At 47.2% G+C, this 24,261-nt stretch overlaps 1 protein-coding gene across 1 annotated transcript in view; it reads right to left on the reverse strand.

Annotated features, from left to right (window-relative positions):
• The window catches only part of CCDC150 (coiled-coil domain containing 150), a 917,521-nt gene that overhangs the window by 125,492 nt on the left and 767,768 nt on the right, over positions 1-24,261 (reverse strand). Inside the window, exon 23 of the mRNA XM_069618819.1 lies at positions 20,877-21,071. Coding sequence (XP_069474920.1) covers positions 20,877-21,071 — 195 coding nt within the window. The remainder of the gene's footprint in view (positions 1-20,876; positions 21,072-24,261) is intronic.

Here is a 24,261-nt window from a genome sequence, read left to right on the forward strand (position 1 = left end):
CGTGCAGAGGAACACAGAGGCAGCACCCGCGAGCAGCGGAGGGCCTCCCCCACACATCCTCGGCGGCGGAGTGGAATTCCAGGGGAGAGACTCCGGTGTCAGAGGCAACCCCTCGAGCAGCTCCCTTCAGCGGGGAAAGATGAGCTGACGCCACGACTAAGAAGACACAAAGGGCCCGACCCCAAGGAGAGAGTCGGACCGACGCCCAGACCGGGAGGGAGGATGACAGCATGTGCCAGGAGGCGGTGAGGGCCCCCCACCCCCACCGCCTAGAGGGTTCGGGACACCCCCCCATGCATCATACCTCCCCCTAACCAGAACACCGTCGCCTGGTCTGCCCAAGCCTCCACCAGCAACCAGGCACCATAACGCGGGGGCTGGGCCACCGGGGGCCTTGAAGCAGGGTGTCTCCCCCCCCCCATACAAACCAATGCCGAGTGGGGCAAAGTAGCATGGTCTCTCACCCATGACTGCAGGAGCCGGGAAACAGGATCAGTAGGTTCCCCACTGCCAGGGGGCAATACAAACAACGCGTCCGCCCCATCATAAAGCTTACACCCCCACACCACCAAGCAGAGGGCAACCAACGGATGGCAGAGACGCGACAAGACACCCCGGCACCAACAGCGGAAATTTCCAAAGGAGAACATGTCAAAGGCAAATGGGAAGGGGACCACATCTCAAACGAACTCCCAATCCACCAAACAGGACGCCAACCTAATACAAATGTGGTCAACAGACACCCCAGTACAAACCAGAGGAAGGGCACAGGAAGACCCCCCTAGTGAATGCAATCCGCCCATCCCTCATCAACAACCGCCCTCAAGGGACGCCATGCATGCATGGTTCATGGAACTACAAGAGAAGTTCAAGTCAACGGTACAGGATCAGTTCCCACAATTAGGAATGACATGAAGCAGGTGGTCCACAATCTGAAGTTGGATGTGGCCAATTTGGAGGAGCGGACAGACACACTTGAGAGAATACTCCAGAATACAGAAGAAGAAGCACTGCATAACAGCGAGACGTAGGAACATTTGGTGAGGCTAACCCACAACCTAGAAATACAATGTGAAGACCTCAAAAACCGCTCAAGAAGATCCAACATTCGCATAAAAAATATGGCAGAGTCGGTACTTGACAAGGACCTCACACAGGCAGTTCAGGAGGTGTTCAGAGACATCCTAGAGGCACAAGAGACAGATTCAATTGGGGTCGACAGGGTGCACAGGGTGAGCCCGAAGAGAACGGGTGCACCAGGGGAGAGACCATGAGACGTAAGAGTTGCCCTCTCCTCATACACCCAAAAAGAACAAATCTTGAGGAGGGCGATGGAGATGGACCACATAAGAATGAATGGGTAGGACATACAGCTGTATCAAGATCTGGCCCAGGTAACTCTCCAAAAAAGAAGAGCGATTGCCCCACTGGTCAAGGAATTAGTGGCAAAGCAAATTCGCTACAAATGGACGTTCCCATTTGGGTTGCTGTTCACATGGGAAGGCAAATAACGAAGAGTGACCACCTGGGATGAAGGCCTCAATGTTATGGGGGTACAAGGAGATGGGGCGGATGAAAGGGACAATAAAGCAAGGAGAGAGCACCAGAGAAGACCAAGGGGATGGGAAACGGTTCGGCAAAGGAAGAAGAATGCTGGAAAAGAGAACCACGGATCGACCCCTGATGAGTAAAAAGGGAAAATTAAAGTTATGATCTATCCGCAGGTGGCAGGACTAGAACACCGTGAGGAAAGAGAGGTGAGAGCACATGATGGCATCCAGAGAATCACCGTAACAACGGCCCGGGGCAAGCCCCCGGAATTGGAACCCGGTAAGTACAGAGGTAGATGCGGGGTTTAGCAACCCCCGCAAAGTTCACCCTGAGTTTAAGGAGGGCAGGGGGCGATAGGTGCAACGCCCTAGCATCCTTAGGAACCCGAGCCCTACTCAGGACAAAGTTTGGTTCAAAGTTTAATGTTGGGGGGGGGTTAAAGTGAGTGGGGGATTGGGGGAGACGCCCAGAAGATGGAAAGGAATGCTGCAACAGGGAACACTTGATATTGGTCAAGGGCTAAGACGCCATGAGGAAACTCAGAATTATAACATATAACCTAAGGGGCCTTAACTCCCCGGTGAAGAGGAAAAATCTTGAGAGCATGCTTAAGAGGGATAAGGCAGACATTTTACTACTGCAAGAAACACACATAAGAGGCCAGGACAAACAGAAAGCACACATTACAGGATATAAGATTTGGGCCCAGTCCAATGCACCAGATAAAAGAGCAGGGGTGCTGATAGCGGTAAAAGATGGAGGGGACTCCAGGATAATAGAGAAGCTAACAGATAAGAACGGGAGGTTCGCATTTGCCAACACCATGATAGAGGGATGCTGCCTTACCCTGGCATCAATATATGCTCCCAACTCAGGGCAAGATGGCTTCCTGCAGGACACTTTGGGGACGTTGGAGGATTTTGCAAAAGGAGAGGTGATAATGGGGGGAGACCTAAACCTGGCATGGCACCCACGAACAGATAGAAGCAAGGCGGGATCCCATGGCCAGGGGGCACCGTCTAAGCACCTCAGGCAAAAGATGGATCATTTGGCTCTATGCGACGTATGGAGGGAACTCAAAGGCGAACAGAGTGGTATACATACTTTTCACATGTTCACAACACAATGTTGAGAATTGACTACTTCTGGGCATCAGTGGGTCTGATGGGAAAAATACAGGGATGGATATTGGGTCAATCTCACTGTCAGACCATGCTGCGCTATGGATGGAGTTGAATACCCCTGGGAAGAGAGGGGGGCTTTGGCATTGGAGGCTCCCGCTGGACCTTCTTCAGGACGCTATACTGGGAGAATAGATAAGAGACATGGTTAAAGATTATTTTGCCCAAAACGACACAGGCGATGTCCCACTGGGAACGGTCTGAGAGGCATTTAAAGAGCTGATCCACGGCAAGCTGATAGCACTGAAAGCCTCCAGGGATAATCAGAGGCATAGGTGAGAAAGAGAACTGGAAAGTAAAATTGCGGACACACAAGAGAAACTTCTGACACACGCCACCCGTAGCTTGCAGAAGTTGTTGAGACATTTACAAGGTCAATTGGAAATGCTTTGCACCAAAAAAGCAGAGAAATCGCTCTTGTATCTCAAACAACGCACTATATTAAGGCCAACAAGGCTGATAGATACTTGGCTAGACAACTCAGCGAAAAACAGAAGGCAAGGACGATCAAAAATATCCAAAATACACACAGAGAGACCTTAACGCTCACCCAGGACATGGGTGAGACATGGGTGAGGCCTTCAGGGAGTTCTATCAAGCTCTGTATACTACGGAATATCCGGATAGCAGCGCCCAAGACGCATACTTACAAGCCCTCCCCATACCACAAATAACGGCCCTATTAGGGAAGAAGTGGTGAAAAAGGCAATAGCAGACCTCCCAAACAACAAGGCACCAGGCCCGAATGGCTTTACAGCCCCATTTTATAAAAAACTTGCGGACATTATAATGCCATTCCTAACCAGACTCCTAAACATCTTCAAAGATCGCGGGAACGTGACCCCGACAATGAATGAAGCCAAGGTTCTAGTCTTCCATAAAGCAGGAAAAGACCCCTCATATCCTGGCTCCTACCGCCCCATAGCCCTGATTAATTTGGACTCTAAGATCTACACAAAAATCCTGGCAGCTAGATTATCCCCGCTTTTGCCCAACCTGATAAACCCAGACCAATCAGGCTTTATACCGGGTCGACAAACGCACGACAACCTTAGACGTCTTATACACCTAGTGGAAAAGACGGGCATCACTCCGGCAATACTACTCTCATTAGATGCCGAGAAGGCATTCGACCGGGTGGAGTGGTTGTTTAAAACTCTAAAGAGCATGGGATTCGGAGAACATTACATATGATAAGAGCCAACTACAATAATCCGTCAATTAGGATAGCAATAAACGGGGAGGTCTCAGACAGGGTAGAGATCTCTAGGGGCACGAAGCAGGGATGCCCACTATTCCCCCTCCTATATGCCATTTTTCTGGAACCATTCTTAATTAAAATTAGAGAATCCATATTCATAAAGGGGATAGAGATGGCAGGCAGACAACAAACAAGTGATAGCTTACGCGGACGACATGTTGATTGCCCTAGCGGACCCGGAGAGGACTTTGGCCCCAACAGTAAGAGAAATAGAGACAATCGGGGCTATCTCTGGCCTTAAAATCAATAGGAAAAAAATCGGAGATACTAATTCCGGCAGGCGGGCGAGGGGATGTAGAAAGGGAGGCAGCAGCATTAGACCTCAAAATTGCTGAAAATGGGATCAAGTACCTGGGAATAACACTAACACACAGGGTTGATCTACTTTATGAAGGAAACTAACCCCCACTACTAGAACATATAAGGAGGGATCTGGAGCGCTGGAATCCCCCAATGGTCTCATGGTGGGGCAGAATACAGAAAAGGAAACCCCTGAGGGTCGCCAGAGCAGTCCTCACAGCACCTACTCGAATGTGGGGGGATGTCCCTCCCCCACTTTCAAAAAATACTTCCAAGCTGCGCAAATAAGCATACTGAGGGAATTGCTGGGGGAAGACCAACAAACAATCTGGGTGACACAAGATAGGGCAGTAGCTAGATCCCCGTTGGCGGAACTCCTGTGGAAAGCTATACATCACAGGCACCCCAACCTCTGCATCAGTGTAGTCATGATTACCACTCTAGAGTCCTGAGAACGAACAAACACGAAGGGGTATCATGACTACAGTGGAAGCTCCCTTCACACCCATCTGTCGGAAACCCCCAATTTCCGCCTGGAATGGAATGAGGGGCCTTTGAGTAATGGGAATTGGCAGGGTGTACGAAAATTGGGGAAATGTTTCAGGACAAAGAAATTAGGTCATTCGAGGCATGTAAATCCCTACTAAATTTAACAGAGGTGGACAGGTATAAATACGACCAGCTCAGGCACTGGCTGGCGACACCCGAAGTCAAAAGAGTGTAAACAAGGGACCTCACTCCATTTGAAAAATATTTAATAACCAACTCGGGGTCTAGGAGGCTACTCTCGTCACTATATACCTTTATAAACTCCCAAGAAGAAGTAGTCAAGTGGGCGTACATGATCAAATGGGGGAAAGCATTGGGGGAGGATATCCCAAAACAACAATGGGTGGAATTGTAGAATAGCATTCCAAAAATGACCCGATCAGTTCAAATGAGGCAGATGTGGGTAAAGGTAGTAACTCAATGGCACTGCACGCCAGAGAGATTACATACAATGTACCCTCAAACATCTAACCTATGCTCAAGAGGCTGCGCAGAAGTGGGTATGTGGAAACACATTTGGTGGGACTGCCCGGGGATCAAGGGTTTCTGGTCAGAGGTAAAGACTGAGATGGGAAAAAAGTTTCCAGATGCGGACCTGTTGGGAGAGAAGGTGTGGCTATGCGGAATGAAAGATAAGGCAGCCAAGAAATGCATGCAGTCACACTGGAGGAGCTTAATGGGATTGGTTATAGCGGTATGGGCAGTAATAGCCCAAAATTGGAAAAAGCGAGACCCTCCACCAGTCTACACATGGCTCCAGAAGGTCTGGTCACAAATGACAATGGAAAAACTAACACACACAATTCAGGGCTCAAGCGGATCCTTCACAAAGGAATGGGGGAACGGTCCAAGACTACTTGCAGTCAGACTATATGGAACAATGGTGCCCCCATAAAATCAAAATAACAGAAATGTTCAGTGCATAAGACTTTCCCATACTGAAAGATACCAAGAAGATCTTCCGGGGTGGGGGAGGTGGACGTGAGTTGTGGGGGTATTGTTTTAATCCAAGTTTCATGTTTGTACTCGAAAACAATAAATACAATTTAAAACAAAAAAAATGTATCACCTTGAAGCACCCATGTATAGCCATTTTCCTAGTCTGACCGCAACATCGCCACTCTTCATCGGAGATGGCACATCCCAGAGCTGATTCCCACTTTTCCCAAGATGACTCAGCCCACTGCGTCGCATTATCTAGTATCTTGCCATGGAGGTTAGACACAGGTTTACTCGTATCAACCAGACCTATTACCCAATCTAGAATACTTGCCACCTCAGGCTGTTTCGGAAATGTCAGGAGACACCCCCTCGGGGACTCCTTCAACCTGAAATACAAAAACAGATCCATGGGTGTGGCATACCCTCTGCCCTTGAACGCATCAATGGAACGGAATTGTCCATCCGGAAAGGGGTCCCAGAATTGCGTAATACCCAGTTTCCCCATACATCTCACAAAACCACATTCACTGGTCAGTGGTATATTTGGGATATACGCGACACGCAGTTTGGGTGAAGAGAACATTTAACTTCCCCTTTTTTCAATGCTCACCCAGGATTTACACATCAATTCCACCATATTCTTGGGCTTACATTGGTTTCCCAGAGCTGTGAGTATAACCGTCCGCAATAGAAACTGAGCCGCCAAAGCCCTCTTCATCTCCAAGTGCCTCCTATCCGTACCAACCGCAAACCAGTATGCAGAAACGCTGCCTGTGCAGCCTCGCAGTATGACTCAAAGTCAGGCAGAGCCAAACCTCCAATGGCGCAACTTTCTCCCAGTCCATGCGTGGCTGCTTACCTGCCCATAAAAACAGTGTCATAACCGATTTCACCTTTCTAAAATAGGATATAGGTAATACCAATATTCTGTGTTGGGCCCTATATATGGAACTTTCCTTGCTGAGCTCTGTTCTTTGTTCAAGGGTCCTTTTCCTTGGTGCAAGATCACAGGATTTGGTTGTTGAGGTGAAGCCCACACCTCCTTTGTGGTAAGAATTGTGAATATCCTGGATACCTTGCTATTGGTTAATTCTGTACAATGGATTTCCCACACAGTTTATTGTTTGGTGATAATTGCTTTTATTCATCATATTGCATGGGCTCTTGGTTCCAGTAGTGGTCAGCCGACACGTGTTTCGACCCTTGGGTCTTTATCAAGGCTATTTGTGATGGTGCTAAGCCCCAAATGAGGTCCTGAGATGGGAGCGAAAGGTCAGTTGTGTCACATGGCATCTGAGCTCTGATGGGGCCCTGTTTAACGGGGATGGCGGCGGCAGTGCGTCCTTGCGGGTGTCTGCTGTAAGGCCATCCAGCTAAGCAGCCTTCCCTGATAATGCCTTGCTTGCCCCCAATATTTTTTGCAACGTGATAGGCCGAAACAACCATTGCCTATCTTACGAACTACACCACAATAGTGCCACCTGATCAATAAAATCTTCAATATCTGATTGAGGGGCTCAAGTCTGCGAGGAATAGAGCTGCCTATGATATTCCCAAAACACCTGTGCAATATCACTATCTGTATCCCTGGGAGACCCCTGCGCATCCCTAATCACTGCAATATGCGTTTTGCACGTATCAACCTTAGCCGCCCTTGTCAATTGCCTACCAGGCCATTGCCCTTCCCCGTTCTGTCGGACCAAGGTCCTTCTTAGAAGAAACTTCACCTCCCGGTGTGCAGCAGTCTGGAATTTCTCCATTGCATCACAAAGTCTTTTGTGTATAAAAGGGTCACCCATATAGTTGGGCATCGCTTGCAGCTCCTGAATCTCAGCCTTGCTATTGGCCAATTCTTTCCTAATTACCTTCAATACTCCAGCTTCCCTGTAAATACACTCCCCGTGCACCACTTATTTAAAGGTTTCCCACACTGCTAAGTATGAGTGACCTGACCCCACATTTTCACTGAAGAAATTATCTATAACCTGGGCGATAGCCTCTCGAAACACACCATCAGACAAGGCCTCATTTTTAAATACCCATGTCACCCCGCTATGCATCTTCCCAGGGATGTCAATTACCAACAGCACCGGCACGTGATCCGACAGAGTGCGGGTCATAATCGTAACCTTGCTGATCCACCCTAAAATTCTGTATGACACCAAAAAGTAATCTAGCTGAGAGGCTGATTGATGCACCGTCGAACTAATAGTGTAGCCTCTCTCCTCCTCATGGTTGACCCTCCAGGCATCACTAAGTTCCCAAGTCCAGCACACATCTCCTCATCCGCAGGTTGCCTTCTGCAGAGATCTCCAAACACCCCCTGTTCTATCCAAGTACGGGTCCATTACTGCATTGAAGTCCCCTGCCCATACTGTGACATCGGGGGATCCCCCCTGCCAACTGCTGATCAATCCACTCAGTTGTGTATAGTGAATCTATATTGGAGCCATAATAATTAACCAATGTCATCACCTGCCCATGTATAAGTCCTGTGACAAGCACCGCTCTCTCCACCTGGTCCCCAGCCACCAAGAGTAAACGAAACCCCGCTGACCTATGTATCAACATACAGGTCCCTCTAGAGTAGATGGAATAGGAAGAAAAATAGACCTACATCCCTGGCCAAATTGTGCTCCCCATGGAGAACAGATGCGTCTCCTACAAAAAAGGAACATCTACCCAGTGTCTTTTCATATACAGCAACCCCCTGCGTTTCTTGGATGGGGTATTCAGGCCCCTGACGTTCCACTTCACACAGCGTAACTCACTAGCCAGGACATGTATCCCATATACCCACAGACCCCATTTGTCATGAACCTTGAGCAGCGCTTCGGAGTCCACCACATTCCAACACACTTCCACCAATCCTCCACTCTCCAATGGCAAAGTGGGGGCGAGACAACAGAAAGAAGTCCTACAGACCCCTGTTCTCCCATCAAAAAATACCCACTCCCACCGGCAACCCCAAACTGCCCCAACTGCCAGTAAAGCCCCCCTTGCCCACAAACAAACCCCATCCTAGGCATCTGCTTGAGGACCACCCGAGTGCCCAGCCAGCCCAGCAGTCCTCAACCAGCAATCGATGTCGTTTCCCACAACCACCACCCCATCTACCCCAGCAATCAATAACGTTCTGTGTTATGCATCAACCCCAGAGGGAACTCCCACCACAATCGTTATTTCCTCGACACCTGTGAATCGGTAGTAGTGATTCCAAAAAAGCACTGGCCTCACCTAGAGATTGAAAAAACAGTGCCCTTCCATTAAGCTCCACCCTGAGCTTTGCAGGAGAGAGCATCGCATATTTCATGCCCCTTTCCCTGAGCCTTTTCATCACATCGATATACGTTTTCCAAGACGCCTGCACCCGGTCAGAAAAGTCGGGAAAGATCTTAATGGAGTCTCCCCTGTACATCAAAGCCCTCTTCTCTCTGGCCTTACAGAGTGCAATATCTCTGCCCCGATAGTTCAACAGACTAGCTATAATCGGCCGAGCCAGCACACCTGGAATAGGTCTTCTGCCACTAGGGATCCAATGCGCCCTCTCGACGATGAACACTGCAGAAAAGCCATCATTTCCCAGGGCTTCCTGCAGAATGGATTCCACTAACGACTCCATCAATCTCGGATCCACCGATTATGGCACTCCCTTTATCGAAGGTTATTCTGCCTGTTCCTGGATTTGAGATCATCCTGTTTATCTACCAGCTCCTTAAGGGCCTTAATAACCTGGATGAGCTGTCGCTGAGGATTCATCTGCCACCGCCGATATTCTGGTCTCAGCTTTGTCCAGTCCCTCTGTGCTTATCCAGTCAGACATCCATGGTCGTCTTTGCACGTCAATGTACCCATTTTGCCATCCAATGACTATGTCAGCCTGAAGTTGACCAAACATCACCCCGGTACCATTAAACGCGACACTAGAATCAGCCACCTGTGATGGGGAGCCCGTGCCTGACGAGTCTTCCACCACCTTGCTACTCTTAGCCTGAGAGGGCATCTCAAACTGTAGCTTTCTTTGCGGTTCTCCTGACTACACCATATTGGACATTGAAACAGCCCAATATAGAGCCAACCAGGATATTTGCACCGACCCAGACTTCCTGAACACCACTGATAGCCGTGGACTAACCAAGCATCCAGCAGCACACTCTCCGGCAGCAACCAACCCTATGCTCTGCTCCGCTCTGGGCCAACAGGAAATCCATGTATAATGTCAGCCACCAAAGAAGCCACAAACTCCACTCCATCAGTCAATAGTCACCGTCCTCTACCAAGTTCCACCGGGCTACACAAGTAACCCCACCTAATTCAAACAACACACTTCTTCCAGGGATAGCAGACCAATACTGGAGCACCACTCGCTATTTTAGAGAACAGTCCAGGAGGTATCGCTCCCCACTACCCAATTTACTGCCGCCACAGTCAACGTCCAACTATCTGGATCCCCCAAATGAGCTGACAGTACTTTCCAGGCCAGCCCCTCACTGTTCCATGGCCTCCAGCCACACCCTCCATAGCCCCTCCGGCTATATCTGCAGTCAATAAACAGGAGCATGAAACACCATCCCTCAGCCGGGCACCTCTGCGATCCTTACTTGGACTTCCAATACAGCAGTCACCAGATCCACATATGCAATTCCTCACATGTGGTTCACTGTAGGTATCGCCCCTGCTGCCATCACGTCCAACCCCGCAGCCGACAATAGCACCATGAGTGTCGCGGTATGGGAAGCTCAGTGAGATTTAACTGTCTTCTCCTTGCGTTTACTGTCACCACATCTCCCCAAAGCAGGCAATAACACCACGAGTGTCACAGTATATGAAGCCTTGTGAAGTTAAACTGTCTTCTCTGAGATTGTATGTGGGCTGTGTCCGTGACTCTCCTAGCATCCGGGCCCACTCAGCAGCTGTTGCAGGACTCCCTCAAGATCACCAGCGTCTCCTTCCCTTGCCAGGGCGCGCTATGTCCTCTGTGGGTCTCACCCAGCCTGTTACAAGGCGGAGGCCGCCGGCTCCTCCAAAGCGTGTCACCCCAAGCTCTGGGGCAACCTCCACTCCCCCGCCACACAAATGTAGGGCAGGCCCCCAAGCTCAAGTGCTGCCATGATTGTCTCTGCCACGATCTCCCAGCAGTGTCTCCACTCCCCGGCTCATGCGCTGTGACGCTCCACGCGGCCTACAGCGGCTCCATGCCTTGCCTCAGATCTTCTCGCCTCAGATCTTCTCGCCAGCAACTCAGAGCTGTGAAAATCTCCCTGACAATGCCGAAGGGTGTCACTCGGCCATTTCACTGCAATCAAGGCGGTGGCAGCTCGAAAACGAAACAGGATTGTGTCTGAATATGCAGAGGCTGCTTGGGATCTCTCAGACTAGCTGCCATCTTGGCTTGGTTCTCAGGCGCCCTCCTCCCCATCCCCAGATTCAAGCAGGACTCTATTCAACAGTTCCAAAAGGATAAGGAAATCCTGTCTTGTAATAAAGTTCCACTTCAGTTCTTTTGGTTCCAACTTAACAAAATGTTCCAACATGAATTCAACCAACAGTTAAAAGATTTTCAACAAGATTTTCCTCTCTCCAATTGTAAAAAAAAGAGCTCAAAACAACCTCTTCTAATAAACCAAGAACGCTTCCATAGTTCATTAGGATCAACACAATTGTTTGTGTCAGGATAATACTGCAACAGTTGATAAAACACTTGTTTTAACAATGTTTGATACTTCTGCAGCAGTTCACACAAACCTTGCTTCAGCGATATTAATTTTTCAGGATGATTCTGTATAGTTCACAAAAACATCTTGGTGGTTCTGCCACTTCCATACTTTTATCCACTCCACAGCACTTCAATGATTTCCACCTGGTCCACTCACCTGCCGGGCCTACTACTAGTGGTATACACGCATTTCACTGCGGTATTTTTCATCGCGTGTTTTTTAATAGCCGTTTTTATTTCGAAAAAAACTCATCGTTTTTTTTTGAGGGGGTTAAAAAATTAAATATATGGTTGTGGGTGTAAGGGAAAAAAAATGAGTTTTTCGAGAAAAAAAACAGCGATGAAAAGACCTGCGATGAAAAATACAGCGGCGAAATAACGTAGAACCCTAGTAAAGGTAATCTTCCAGCAAACCAGCAATGTCTCTTGCTTCACAACCTCAATTTTTACCATTTCTTCTGGGAAAACAAACACACTGGTGCTGTTTATTACCCTCCATTCATTTTGAATACCTTCTATCAGAAGGACAGCCCTCCTGCCACTCTTGTTATACCACTTCCGCAATAACCAAATGCTGACAATGGTTCTCTCTCACTTTTACACTTCTTTGGCAATGTAGGGTTTACGCCAGTTCCTCTTATATCCTCTTTTACATATGGACAATCTGCATCACAACCAATAGGATTCTTAATCGCCCCATTTTGGCTTTGACAATATTGGTTGTTTTTAACTTGCCTTGGTATAATTCTCTTTTTGACTATGGCAATGGTTGTTTGTACTGGTTTCTTGTATTATTGCTCTCTAGTTGCTGGCATTTATTCTGGTCCACAAAAATACAATCACACCTTTCTGGTTTGTCAAGTTTTATTCTGCCCCTTTCTCCTCTTTACACCAGCTTGGTTTAAAACTGGATTATTATTCAACTTTATGTCAGTTCGGTATTCAAAATAAGGTTGGTTTAACCCCTTTAATCTCTTCACATCAGATCCGTGTTTAGGGCACTCTGGCTTGGCCAGCAGACGATCACTGATCGCTCCGGGGTCACAGTATAACCGTGAACTCACTGGGTCTGGTGTGTGCATCTGCTCATCCCGCTGCTTCCAGGTCTTCTGCTGCTTCGCATTGCCCGGCAACCTTCCTTCAGTCCCCTGTGGGCCACACCACTTGAAAAATGTGCATTCTCTGCTCCAGAGGCTCTCCGGTGCTCGCCTGCCACCGGAGCCCTCCTTATTTAGAGGAAAGCTTACCAAGTTTTTGCCTCCAGCTGCGCAACCTCTGCAATCAAGGTCTCAAAAGGAAGTGACTCCTTCAAGACTGGCAACTGCTCCACACACAACAGTGACTCCTCCAGAGTCTACTGCAACATGGAGAAACCACGACTGCTCCACCTCCGGCTGCTACTCTCTATGGCCTGCACCTGAGGGGGCCTTTTATGCCTCCCATTCTCCCTCAGGTGTGGGTCATTAACACAATTAAGCTGCTGAGAGGGGAGTATTTCCAAAGTCCACTGTTCGGTAGAATATTCAAAACTATCCCAATGGTTTGTAGATCCCCAACTCTTAGTATCAGTCTGTACTACTCATGGAACCTTGGTAGAGTGGCAGAGCAGACAGGCTTATCATAAGAAGAAGGTGTGAGCTGTAGGTAAGGCAGGGGCATTCTTTAATACAAAGGGCAGGACCAGAAACTGGTTCAAGCCTTCTGGGGTGGAGATTGCCGTTTTCTTCTTGGCATTGTCAGTCATGGCAATCTGCCTATAAACACTTGTCAGGTCAAAAGTACTGAGGAATTTTGCTGAGTCCAGCTTATCCACCAGTTCATCTGTCCTTGGCAAGGGATGGGCATCGATCTTCGTAACTGCATTTAATGCTCTATAGTCCTCACAGAATCTAAGTTCCTTAGTGCCTGCCTTTGGTACTAACACAACTGGGCTAGCTCCTGGACTCGTGGAATGGTCAATCACTCCAAGGTCAAGCACCTGGTTAATCTCGTCCTTTATGTGAGTCCTCACATTATCTGACATTCTGTAGCCCCTGCTTTTAACAGGTACACTATCACCAGTGTCAGTGTCATGTTTGCCCCAGGTGGTCAAGCCTGATGTAAGTGAGAACAGAGGGGCAAACTGAGTTAACAGAGCTTTGTACTCCTCTTGTTGCTGCATTGTCAGATTAGTAGAGTTTTTTACCCCTCCTACTGATCCATCTGAAGGGTGTCCCTTAGACGATCTAGAAGAGGCTCACTCTCCTCTTCTTCTTGATCAGAGGCTAAGAACAAAGCTTCTATCTCTGGTCTGGAAACAGATTCCTTCAGCGGATTGGTATGAAAGACCCTACGGGCCACCTTGGGGTTGCCCAGGTCTACCAAATAGTTCACCTCTCAAGTTTTCCTACAACTTTGAAGGGTCCTGTCCACTTGTCCTGTAAGGCCCTTGGTCTTACTGGAACCATGATGAGAACTTGCTGGTCTGGAATAAACTCTTCCATGTTAGCCTTCTGGTCATGCTAATGCTTTACCAGCTTTCACATTCTCAGAAGCCTTGGCCATCAGCTGTGCCATCCTCTGTCTGAGGCCTAGCACATAGTCAGTAATCCTTACTGGCTTTCGGGAAGGCGCACTCTCCAGACCCTCCTTATTTAAGGCCAAAGGGCCTTTGACAGGATGACCATAAAGTAACCCAAACGGAATAAAGCCCACTTCAGCTTGAGCAACTTCTCTATAGCCAAAAAGAAGCCATGGCAGAAGAAGGTCCCACTTTCTTCCAAGTGGTTCTTCTAAATGTTGAATCATGCTCTTCATAGTTCTATTAAACCTCTCTACCAACCCATTTGGCTGTGGGTAGTAGGCAGATGAGAACTTGTAGGTGACCCCACAGGTTTTCCACATGGCCTGCATGTAGTGGGACATAAAATGTGACCCTCCCCCCCCATTGGATACAACTTCCTTAGTAAATCCTACTCTGGTAAAAATACCAAGTACAGATTTAGACATTTCCTGAGCAGCAACAGCTCTCTTTGGAATAGCTTCAGGGTAGATAGTGGCATGGTCCATTATAAACAATATACATCAGTTGCCTGAATAAGTCGGAGGGTCTAGGGAACCAACAATGTCAATCCCCACTCCCTCAAAAGGAACTCCCACTACTGGGAGAGGCACTAAAGGTGCCCCATTAGTGGCTCCACTTTTACCAGATAACTGACAAGTGTGGCAACTCCCACAATGTTTCTCAATTTCTGCACCCATCTTGGGCCAGTAAAAGTACAATGATATCCTCTCCTTGGTCCTATTAAAACTTAAGTGACCAACCAGGGGAACTTCATGTGCTAACTGTAGGAATTTAGATCTTAAGTCTTGGGGTACCACCAATCCCCTGAGATCCCCTGGAATAGATTCCATAGTCTCACTGTAGAGGAGTCCATCCTCCTGGTACAGCCTATGCTTCTCATGGTCTTGTTCTTCACTCTAGGAAGCTGTCTGCTGACACAGACCTTCTAGAAGGGGATCCTCTCTGTCCCCTACTAAAATCTGTCCTTGAGAGTTCACCTTCTGCAAACAGTCTGCCGTTTAGGATGGTCTCTTGGATCCAGATCTTCCAGACAGGGTGGAATCTCGTCCACCTCTGACTCATCAGAAGATGGTTCTTTTGGCGATTTCTCTGGCACCAATTCAGCCTTTCTTCTAAAGGAACTTTCTTCCTTGAGGAGGTTTTGGGCTTGGGACCCTTCTTTCCTTTGGGTTTCTTCTTCGTCTCAGTTGGACGGCCTCCTAAGGTTGCCTCCCTTGCTTTTCTCGTCAGGTCCCTTCTCTTAGAGAGGGCCTTGCAGTGCTGGAAACTACACCCAGGGCCTTCAAGTCATTGCCCAAGAGTACCCTACCTGGCACTTCAGACTGGACACTCACAGTCATTTTAACAGTCATGGCATTACATTTAATGATAGATGGCAGTATGGGACACATTTGGACTGGACCTCCTGCTAACTTGGTAAGCCTTTTGGGAGCCTTAGCAACTTCCTCAGGTTGAAAGAAACTTTAATCTACCACAGTTATACTGGCCACTGTGTCTCTACTGGCAAGGGTGTACTGACCATTTACAGGTACACTGGGCCTCATTACAAGTATGGTGGTACAGTGACAATGGTGCCGGTAAGCTACTGGCACCGTTGCTACCGTACCACCATACTAAGAGTTCTGCAAGTGGGTGCCTTTCTGTCTGCCATGTCAGAACTGGCGGGGGGACTGGCACTCGCTCGCAGACCTTGACGGTGCCGGTGCTACCGTCCTCCCCATTCCCATTTAGCCCTATTGGGCTAAAATGGGGATGGGGAGCAATTATCACCGGCACCCGGTGAAGGGGAATTACCAGGTCCGCCGGGACTGGAATGCCCAGGTAGGTCCTCATTGCCGGGTGCTGGTAAAAGAATTACTCCGGCGGCAGCCGTGCTGGTTTTACCGGCACGGCTACCGCGGGACTCATAATGAGGACCACTGTCTTTATGATTTTAGTATTATCAGGAATGGAATTATAGACTTCAATGCTCTGTTCCCACAGTCCCAGAAATACTAAAGAAACTAGCTTGAACGCCAATGGGTTCTTCAGCTGGAGTGTGAAAGCTAGCCCGTCATTGGTAAATCCACATCATGTGTGAATGCTAAGCTGACAGAGGGGATCCCTGAAGGTTTACCCTTACTTCTGGGATCTCCTTTCACATGGTCACCAGACCAACAAACCACACATTTCCAAAATATATTTGGCAATGGAGGTTTCTGATAACCTCCCTCTGGTTTGGACCCAGAGGCTTCACTAGCCCTATAAGGTTGTTTAGGGGGATATTTACCCTTGTAATTCTTATGGCCCTCTTTTGCTGGGGGATTTTTGGAATGATCCTTCTCATCAATGTTATGCTTTTTCCCATCCTCTTTCTTGATAGGAGACCCAGAATCCTTGTGAGTAGCCCTGTTGATCCACCCACAAGTCAGCAGCTTTTTCTAGCTTCTTGGGGTTGAGTTCCTTAGAGTCAGCAAGTGCTGTCTCAGCTCTGGGGAACAGGCATCAAAAATACTTTCTAGCACGAAGAGACATCTCATACCATCATAAGTGCTTACCTTGTAGCCCTTAATCCATCCATCTAAGTTGTTCAGGCATTCACATACCCAAGTGGCCCACACGTTACCATCTCTCTTCTTGTGATCCCTAAACCTTTTTAGGTATTGAGAAGGGGTCTTCCCAAACCTGGCTATGAAAGTATTTTTTACCAACTGGTAATCTGGTCTATCAACATCATTCAACTCCGTCACATCATCACACTCATTCTGGGGGAGCCTAGAGATTACCCATAGAACAAACTCACGTTCAAATATACCTTGCACTTTAAATGTAAACTCAAATGTACCGGACAGGTCAAGGATATCCGTTTTAGCATCATACAAACCCAGCAAATCTTTGGGGAGACAAGGCTTCCTGTTCCTAGAGGGGTCAAACACAGAGGACTCTGAAACAGAAGTGGAATCAAGAGACAACATTTGAAAGCCAAGCTCATGCCCCTGAGTTGCAGTTGCTTTATCATTTATTTGTCTCATCTCAGACTGAATCTCCAGTTTCCTAAATTCAAGATGCATTTTCATTTTCTCTATTTCTAGAACAAGCTCATCTGACATGTTAGCCATGTGTAGGTGTGAGGTCAGAGATTTGGGAGGTGGATTAATAATCACATTTGCATCCACCATCATCTACCACACTTTCAGGAAGATGAGGGCTAAGGGTTAAGCTTTGATCATAATTGTTTTCCAGATCAATTCTGGGAGTAGGGGTTACAAGCCTACTCACAGATACTTTGTAATCCAACAGACATTGGATTAACTCAGGCAGTCCTTCCTTCAGTGCCAAGACATTTATCTTTACACAACTCTTTCAGTTTTTCAACAGTAAGAGGTATAAGAGCTTCTGCCTTATAGTTTTTTTTGTGGACATAGTTTAGTACTTTCACAGTATAGTAGCCTTGAGGATGGATTATTTGAATGCAATACAACCAGGAGTCAATGTAATCCAACCTACACAAATCCCTCCAGCTGTAACACCAGTGTTAGGAGAGTTTTCCGAATGTCCACTCTTAGGTAGACTTTACAAAACGATTGCAATGGTTTGTAGATCCCCAACTCTTAGTATCAGTCTGTACTACTCATGGAACCTTAGTAGAGTGGGAGAGCAGTCAGGCTTATCATAAGAGGAAGATGTGAGCTGTAGGTAAGTACACTAAACCTAGTTAGTAATGCACATCAAAGAAACACACATACATTTATATTAAAATATATATTTACACAAGATATGCTTTAAGATACTTCGTACAATTAAACAAAACACTTTCAAAAATATTCTAAAATAATCCTAAAGCCACTGCTTAGTTTGTAGTTGCTTGCGGTTATAATTGTTACAGCTTTTGACAGTAACGACAGTTCTACCATATTAACGGTACTAACGCGCACTCACAAAACTTAGGAGCAATACAGTAAGTATTAACTCTGCAAAAACACATAAGATGATGACTTTTAGGAAGATAAACACTTTAGTGCAACACTAGCAGGGCTTAACGTTATAGAGTCAGTTTCTTCACACAGCAAGGTGTTTAAGGTCCAAAATACAACCCTAGCTAAAAGCAGTTTGGAGAGGTCTCAAAGTGCCTCATTCTGAGTAGGGCGCAAAGGGATACCGGGCACTGTTAAGGACATCGGTGCCGGTAATCCCTTTGCGCCCTATTCCGAGGTCCCTTAGCGGGTCCCTCCTTTAACGCCTGATTTTACTAGGCGTTGTGGACGGGACCCGTTAAGGGACTTCGGAGCTAATAACGGTACCGCAATTTGCGGTACCGTTATTAGCTACTTCCCCATTCCCATTGAGCCCTCTGGGGGCTCAATGGGAATGGGGCATGGTTTTTTTAATGGGGACTTACCGGTCCCACAAAGGTCGGACTAGACCGGTAAGTCCCCATTGAACCAGGGCGGACTCGGTAAAGGTATGGGAGGTAGTCATGGCGCAAATAGCGCCATGATTACCTCCATACTCGGAATGAGGCCCAAAGTCTTAACAAGTTGCTAACAAGTTGAACAACAAAAGTTCCTGTGGATATTTTCTAATTTCTAGTCTCCAAGATGCAAGAGGGCACAAACAACATTGGAGACCCTGATATAGGACTCACTAAAGGGCCACAAGCATCGTCTTGGGTCAGAGGTAAGAGAAAGAGGGGGGTGCCCTGGACACCTATGTGCACTCCAATGCTCGGGGTGACTTTTTGGATTAAGGTAAGCAATACCCTTTTCCCCACAGTACCTTAGGTTTGAAGAAATGTTTGTGACTGTATTCTCCTCTATGTGACAGTGCTGCACCCGACCTCTGGATTCTTTGGTCTGGTGATGAAAGGCAGGACAATAGATGGGATCTCTCAGCAGCGGGCTCGAAGGAGGGTCTCTGGCACGAATTTCAGCAACTTTTCTGGTCACTCTGCGGTTTTGTCACCTTTTCTGCAGCACCAACAAAGTACACGATTCGCCCGGTCAATCTTCTTCGGTTCCTGAAGTCCTGCACCCTGCTGAGGGGGCTTGGGCGGGTCAGATTGTGTCTCTGGAGGTTCACCTGGAGCTCAGGAAAGACTTGGACATAGTCAGGTCAGCAGCGGTCGCTTCAGAGTGTTGCAAAGGGTCTGCAGTCTTCTTCGGTTACTTCAGCTTCCAGTGGTCGACTTGCCTTTCACCTCAGAAACCTCACCTTTAATCAGTTGCAGCACACACTCCTCTGCAATCTCTCTCAGCAGTTTACAGAAAGGGGTGGGTGGCTGTCCAATCAGGACAGCCAGACCCCCAGTGGGACTGGTTCCATTCAGGCACTCAGGCAGGTAAAGATCAGGGGAGTGAAAAACTCCCCCACCCCCTTCCTGCCTGGCCAGACGCTGGAGCCTAGGCAGGGACACCCAAGGGTTCCCACCAAAGGCAAAACACACACACAGCCCCCCCCTCTCACAATGGTAGAAGGGCTAACAAAACACCACGCTAGAAATGGTGAAAAAAGAAAGGAGCCACCAAGTTAGTACTTAGGTAACCCAATTGTGCACAACCGGGGCTATGAACATAATCTGTGGTAGAAAATTACACAATAATTGTAACACGTCCACTGCCACCAGCCATAACTAGAAGGTTGTCTATGTGACCAGAACGTGCTGGGGGTCGCACTAGTTAGGAAAGGGGATGAAGCAAAACAATTATAAATCTCCCTAACAGCTGAAACTTGCAGTATCATGCCTCTGCAGCCCTCTTCTTTGGCCCAGTACTTTGAGAATTGTGGGACTTGGGAGTCCACAATGATGTAATCAGGTTTTCTCATGGAAACACCAATACCAAATGTATTTCTCTCCTTATTTATATTCCCTAAAGGAGTATTATAAGAATTTAAGGAAGAGTTCGGTTTTACAGCGGTTTTATGATTTTCTGCACCTAAGTTGGTAATATTTAAGGATGCATTTTAATACTCTCCTGGGGTTTATAGGAGCTTTCATCTCTATGAAGGTCTGTGACTTTAAAGGTTCCCTTCTTCCTTCCAAAGCATAACTGGTTATTATTGTTTTCACCCACACTGAGATAGTTTGCTTGAGAAATTAAAAGCTCTCTCTGACAACAAGCCATTACATATTCCAGTATCCCTGCTACTTCCTTCCTAGAGGAAGAAAAATTCTGCGTCCCACCGAGCGGAGTCCTCCTGTTCCCCTGGGGCCCCATCTCCTCCCAGGTGATCCTCCCGGCTAATGCCACCCCCAGGGTCAGGACGCGTCTGCCTTTCTCTGGCCACCTGGGAGGCGACTTTAGGTAGGGTCTTTGTGAGGACTCTGTAGGATTCATCACAATGCCTAGAGTCCCCAAAGTAGAAGATATGGATTGCTCGGTGTTTCTTCAAGATACCAGTATGGCTGTTGCATTTTGAATGGCCTGCAGACTGTACATCTGAGTCTTAAGGGAATCAACAGTGTTGGGTTACTTCAATGGAGATTGAACTATGGCAAACGTGTCAGAATAGGTGAGAATCCATAGAAAGTAGTGTCCAGAAAACCTTTGTAGTGACAGGAAGTGACGCTACACAGAGGTGCCCCTCATTAGTGGGCTCAGGTCTGCATCCTTCATTCAGATGCCCAGAACTGGTAACGAAAATCAGAGATCCAAGACTTTCTTTCTGGCACTTCTATGTTTTTGGCTCTCTGAACTCATGCTGTTGTCCACAGTTTTTCATCTACAAAAGTAAGAGCAGATTTGACCTACTTGACATTCCTATAGCAGCTGTCATCTAGTTGACGTTGAGAAAGGTTTGTTTCTCCATTTCCAAACCCCTCCCCTAAAGACATACCTTCCTCGTGTCTGCATCGGGTATGCCTGTTGCCTTGGTTTCCCTGTAACGCTTGAGCTGGGCCTTCTGACTCTTGATTTTAATCTTCTGATTGGTCAGGATTCTCTCCAGCTCAGCCATCTTCTCACGCAGCAGTCTGTTGGCACAGGACACCTCCATATATTTAGAAGTAGCATCCTCAAGGGCTTTTTTCAGCTGCAAATAATAGTTTAAAGGGTGAATTCAAGACAAGTGACTCGTGCTAGTAAAAGCTTATCAAGATACATTAACCAAGCAGATTTTTATTAGCCCAAGGCATCCACTGCACTTTGTCAAAATTTGAAGCTAAATCCCAGGTTTCTTTTTCATATATCAGGTACAGGAATATTAAATACGTTATATACTTAAACAATGGCTGCCCAGCATGGGTATCCGTTATAGATTAAGGTTTTCAGAATATCTTCCATCATCTGGGAAAACGTCATTGGGGCATTTGATAGTATAAGACATGCTTTAAGATCAAGCCACCTCACTGTCCAGAGAATATCAAGGGCGAAAGTTTACTTCCTTTTTAGTATCCAGTACAGGAAGGGTGCTCATTCTGAAGATGAGCGGTTGGGAGGATTGCATCTGACTAGATAGGATACCCACAGGAAGTGGCATTGTTGCAGGTGCATAGTTATTTTCCCCATGCGCAGCATGGCTTGCTGCACGAGTCCAGTATTGTGAGACTAGTGCACCAAGCAGTGCATCTACTCACAACTCAAAGGGGCAGATGAAGAGCCCATACAGAGACTGGCTTCGGAATCGGAACATTTCTCTCCCAGAAAAAGGCACGGACCACCTTGGTCATTGTTGGGTTAACTTTCAGTCCAATGCTGTAGTTCCAGCAGCTGATAAAATGCACATGTGAAGTGAGGGAGGATGTAGAGGCCAAAGACTCCAGCCTCTCATCCTTCCACATTCGATAAAAGGAATACTGTGGAGTTGGTGAATAGTAATTCCTGTTATCACAGCATGTTTAGACTTAAAAGGTTATTTATTGGAAATTTGTATGGTGCCTATACTCAAGTGTTTCCAGGTGCCACAAGAAAAGATGTGGGGCACAGGAGTGGGGAAAAACAAAGGAGGAAAGTAGGAAAAGAAAAACGGTTATATTGACCTTGTGACAATCCTACCGTGCAAGTGCAAGACACAGTGATAAGTGCAAGGGGAAGGGGTAGAGGGAGAAGTGCAGGTTTGGGGTGGCCGTAGTGAGGGGGTGGGCAAGTGCTGGGGCGGCCAGGACAGCAAGTGCCAGGGGGGAGAGAGGGTAAGCAAGTAAAGAGACCCACTTTTTCTAATTTCGTGCAATCCCTATCAGCTGACACACAATGCACCCAACAGCAGACCATGTGTCTCATTGATGAAACTAACTGCACATCTCTAGGGTGTGGGGCTAGAAGGAAAGCATCGTGCTCATGTGCAGGTGTTTGCCAGAGTCCAGTTCGGGTGCTATGTGGGGATACATTAAAGCTTATCTGTACGTCTGTAGAACTTCACTCACATGGCGTTGGATTGGCAAGTCGATACAGCATGGCCCTCCAAACGAGAAACAGTCAGGAGACGACCTTGGCTCTAATAGCCCAAACAACTTTTTGGGATTGCCTTTGCATTTCTTTTAGTTTATGTATTACAAAAAGGCATAATTAAAATAGGCAGACTTAAAAAATGCAGCACATCTCTTAAATAAGTGCACAGGCAGGGGAGCGAAGATCCAGTGCGGGATTGCAACTGGACAGGCAGGGACCTAGGCCTGAATTAAGAGGGTGACCAGTGCATGGATCAGGCAGGTGATCAGCAGGGGAGAGGAAGAGAGAAGGCAGAAGGAAAAAGAAAGGTCTTGAGTTGCTTCTGGAACCACAGATAGTTCTGCTCAAGTTTCAGAGAGGCAGGGAGGCTGTTCCAGAGGTGAGGACCCAGTCAAAGAAAGAGATCTGCCCCCAACTTTTTGCATGGAAAAGCGACTGACCCTCAGAGAATTGGAGGTGGCGGAGCGGAGAGCTCATGCCATCTTATATATATATTTATGCATACGATACAAAAGTAGTCTGGCATAAACCTTCCTTCTGTAGAAAAATCTAGCTTTGCTGTAGGTGATTTGCAGTTGTAGTAATAAACCATATTTGGAATCCTGGAAACAAACTCAAGGAGAGATTTCTCGAGTCTCCTGTTTGCAGAGGTGTCGCCGCTGGCCCAGTGCAAAAAATTGTAAGGGGGCCTCACCAAATGTTTTGCCCCGGGCCTCACCACATCTTCTGACAGCCCTGGCACAGGGCCCCATCCGCCTTACTCTATTCCCCTCTCCCAGATGTTCACAACCAACGACAACTGTGCCAAATGTGAAAAGGTGCAAAGTGTGCAGACAGGCGCCATTAAACACACTACAGGAGGGTAAACTTCTCCAAAACAGCTACGAAAACCCAAAATGTAAAGATAATGTAAGAAAAGAAACGGAAAAAGGGCATCCCAAACTTTAGCACACATTTCAATAAAGGTCACAAAGAGAAAACGGATTTTACTCAAAAGCCAAAAACGATGTTCACTGTCGAGCAGTTCCAACCCTGTGCTATTGGTTACTTGGTGGGTTTATTTGTAACCGTCGCTGAGCATATCAAAACATGGCAAGACTATCTCCAGCCAGCAAGGAAGTGCACAAAACACGCTGGCCAACCAAGCCATTCTGCAAACGCTTTTCCTAATGGAAATACAGTACAGTAAGTTGTGAACAGAATTTATATTGTGCGCATTTTTATAGTTTTTTGTATTTTAATTCCTTTAAGATATCAAATAAAAAGCACCATAAATTGTTTAAAAGATGCCAATCCAAAAGGTTCATGGAGTGGAGTGTCGGAGCCATCTCCACTTGCTTCTTGTCACCGAAGGAGTATACACTCACAGCTTTACCACCAATGCCATTACGATGAAGCCTGGAGAAGCATAAATGAGCATTAGCACTTCCCCATCTTGCGCAAATCAAGTCAGTTACAACGTGACAATGCACTGTGCTACATACAGTACCCACCTACGCAAGGGCCCGTTTGTGCTTCCGAAATGGGAGTGGCTTTCCAAGCACTGGCTGGTGAAAGCAGAGTTTTCACGGCATGGCACGGGTCTAACGTTTTCAGCTTTCGTCATCAGCGAGTAGTCGAATACTGAGAACATGGTGGGAAAGTGCATAACAGGCTGCAAAGACGTGTAGGATAATTGTGACACCCTCCACTCCCCCATAGGTGAGCAAAAACGAACGTGAGGTGCGTGCAGATGGGAACGAGTTTTGATCTGAAGCAAGGAATGCCTCAGTGTGATTTTATTCAGCTCATTTGCGTCCTTAATCGATTGAACTATATGATGTAGTAGGTCTATA

Source organism: Ambystoma mexicanum, chromosome 10 (assembly GCF_040938575.1).
Source record: "Ambystoma mexicanum isolate Mex_15411 chromosome 10, UKY_AmexF1_1, whole genome shotgun sequence".
NCBI classification, from domain to species: Eukaryota; Metazoa; Chordata; class Amphibia; order Caudata; family Ambystomatidae; genus Ambystoma; species Ambystoma mexicanum.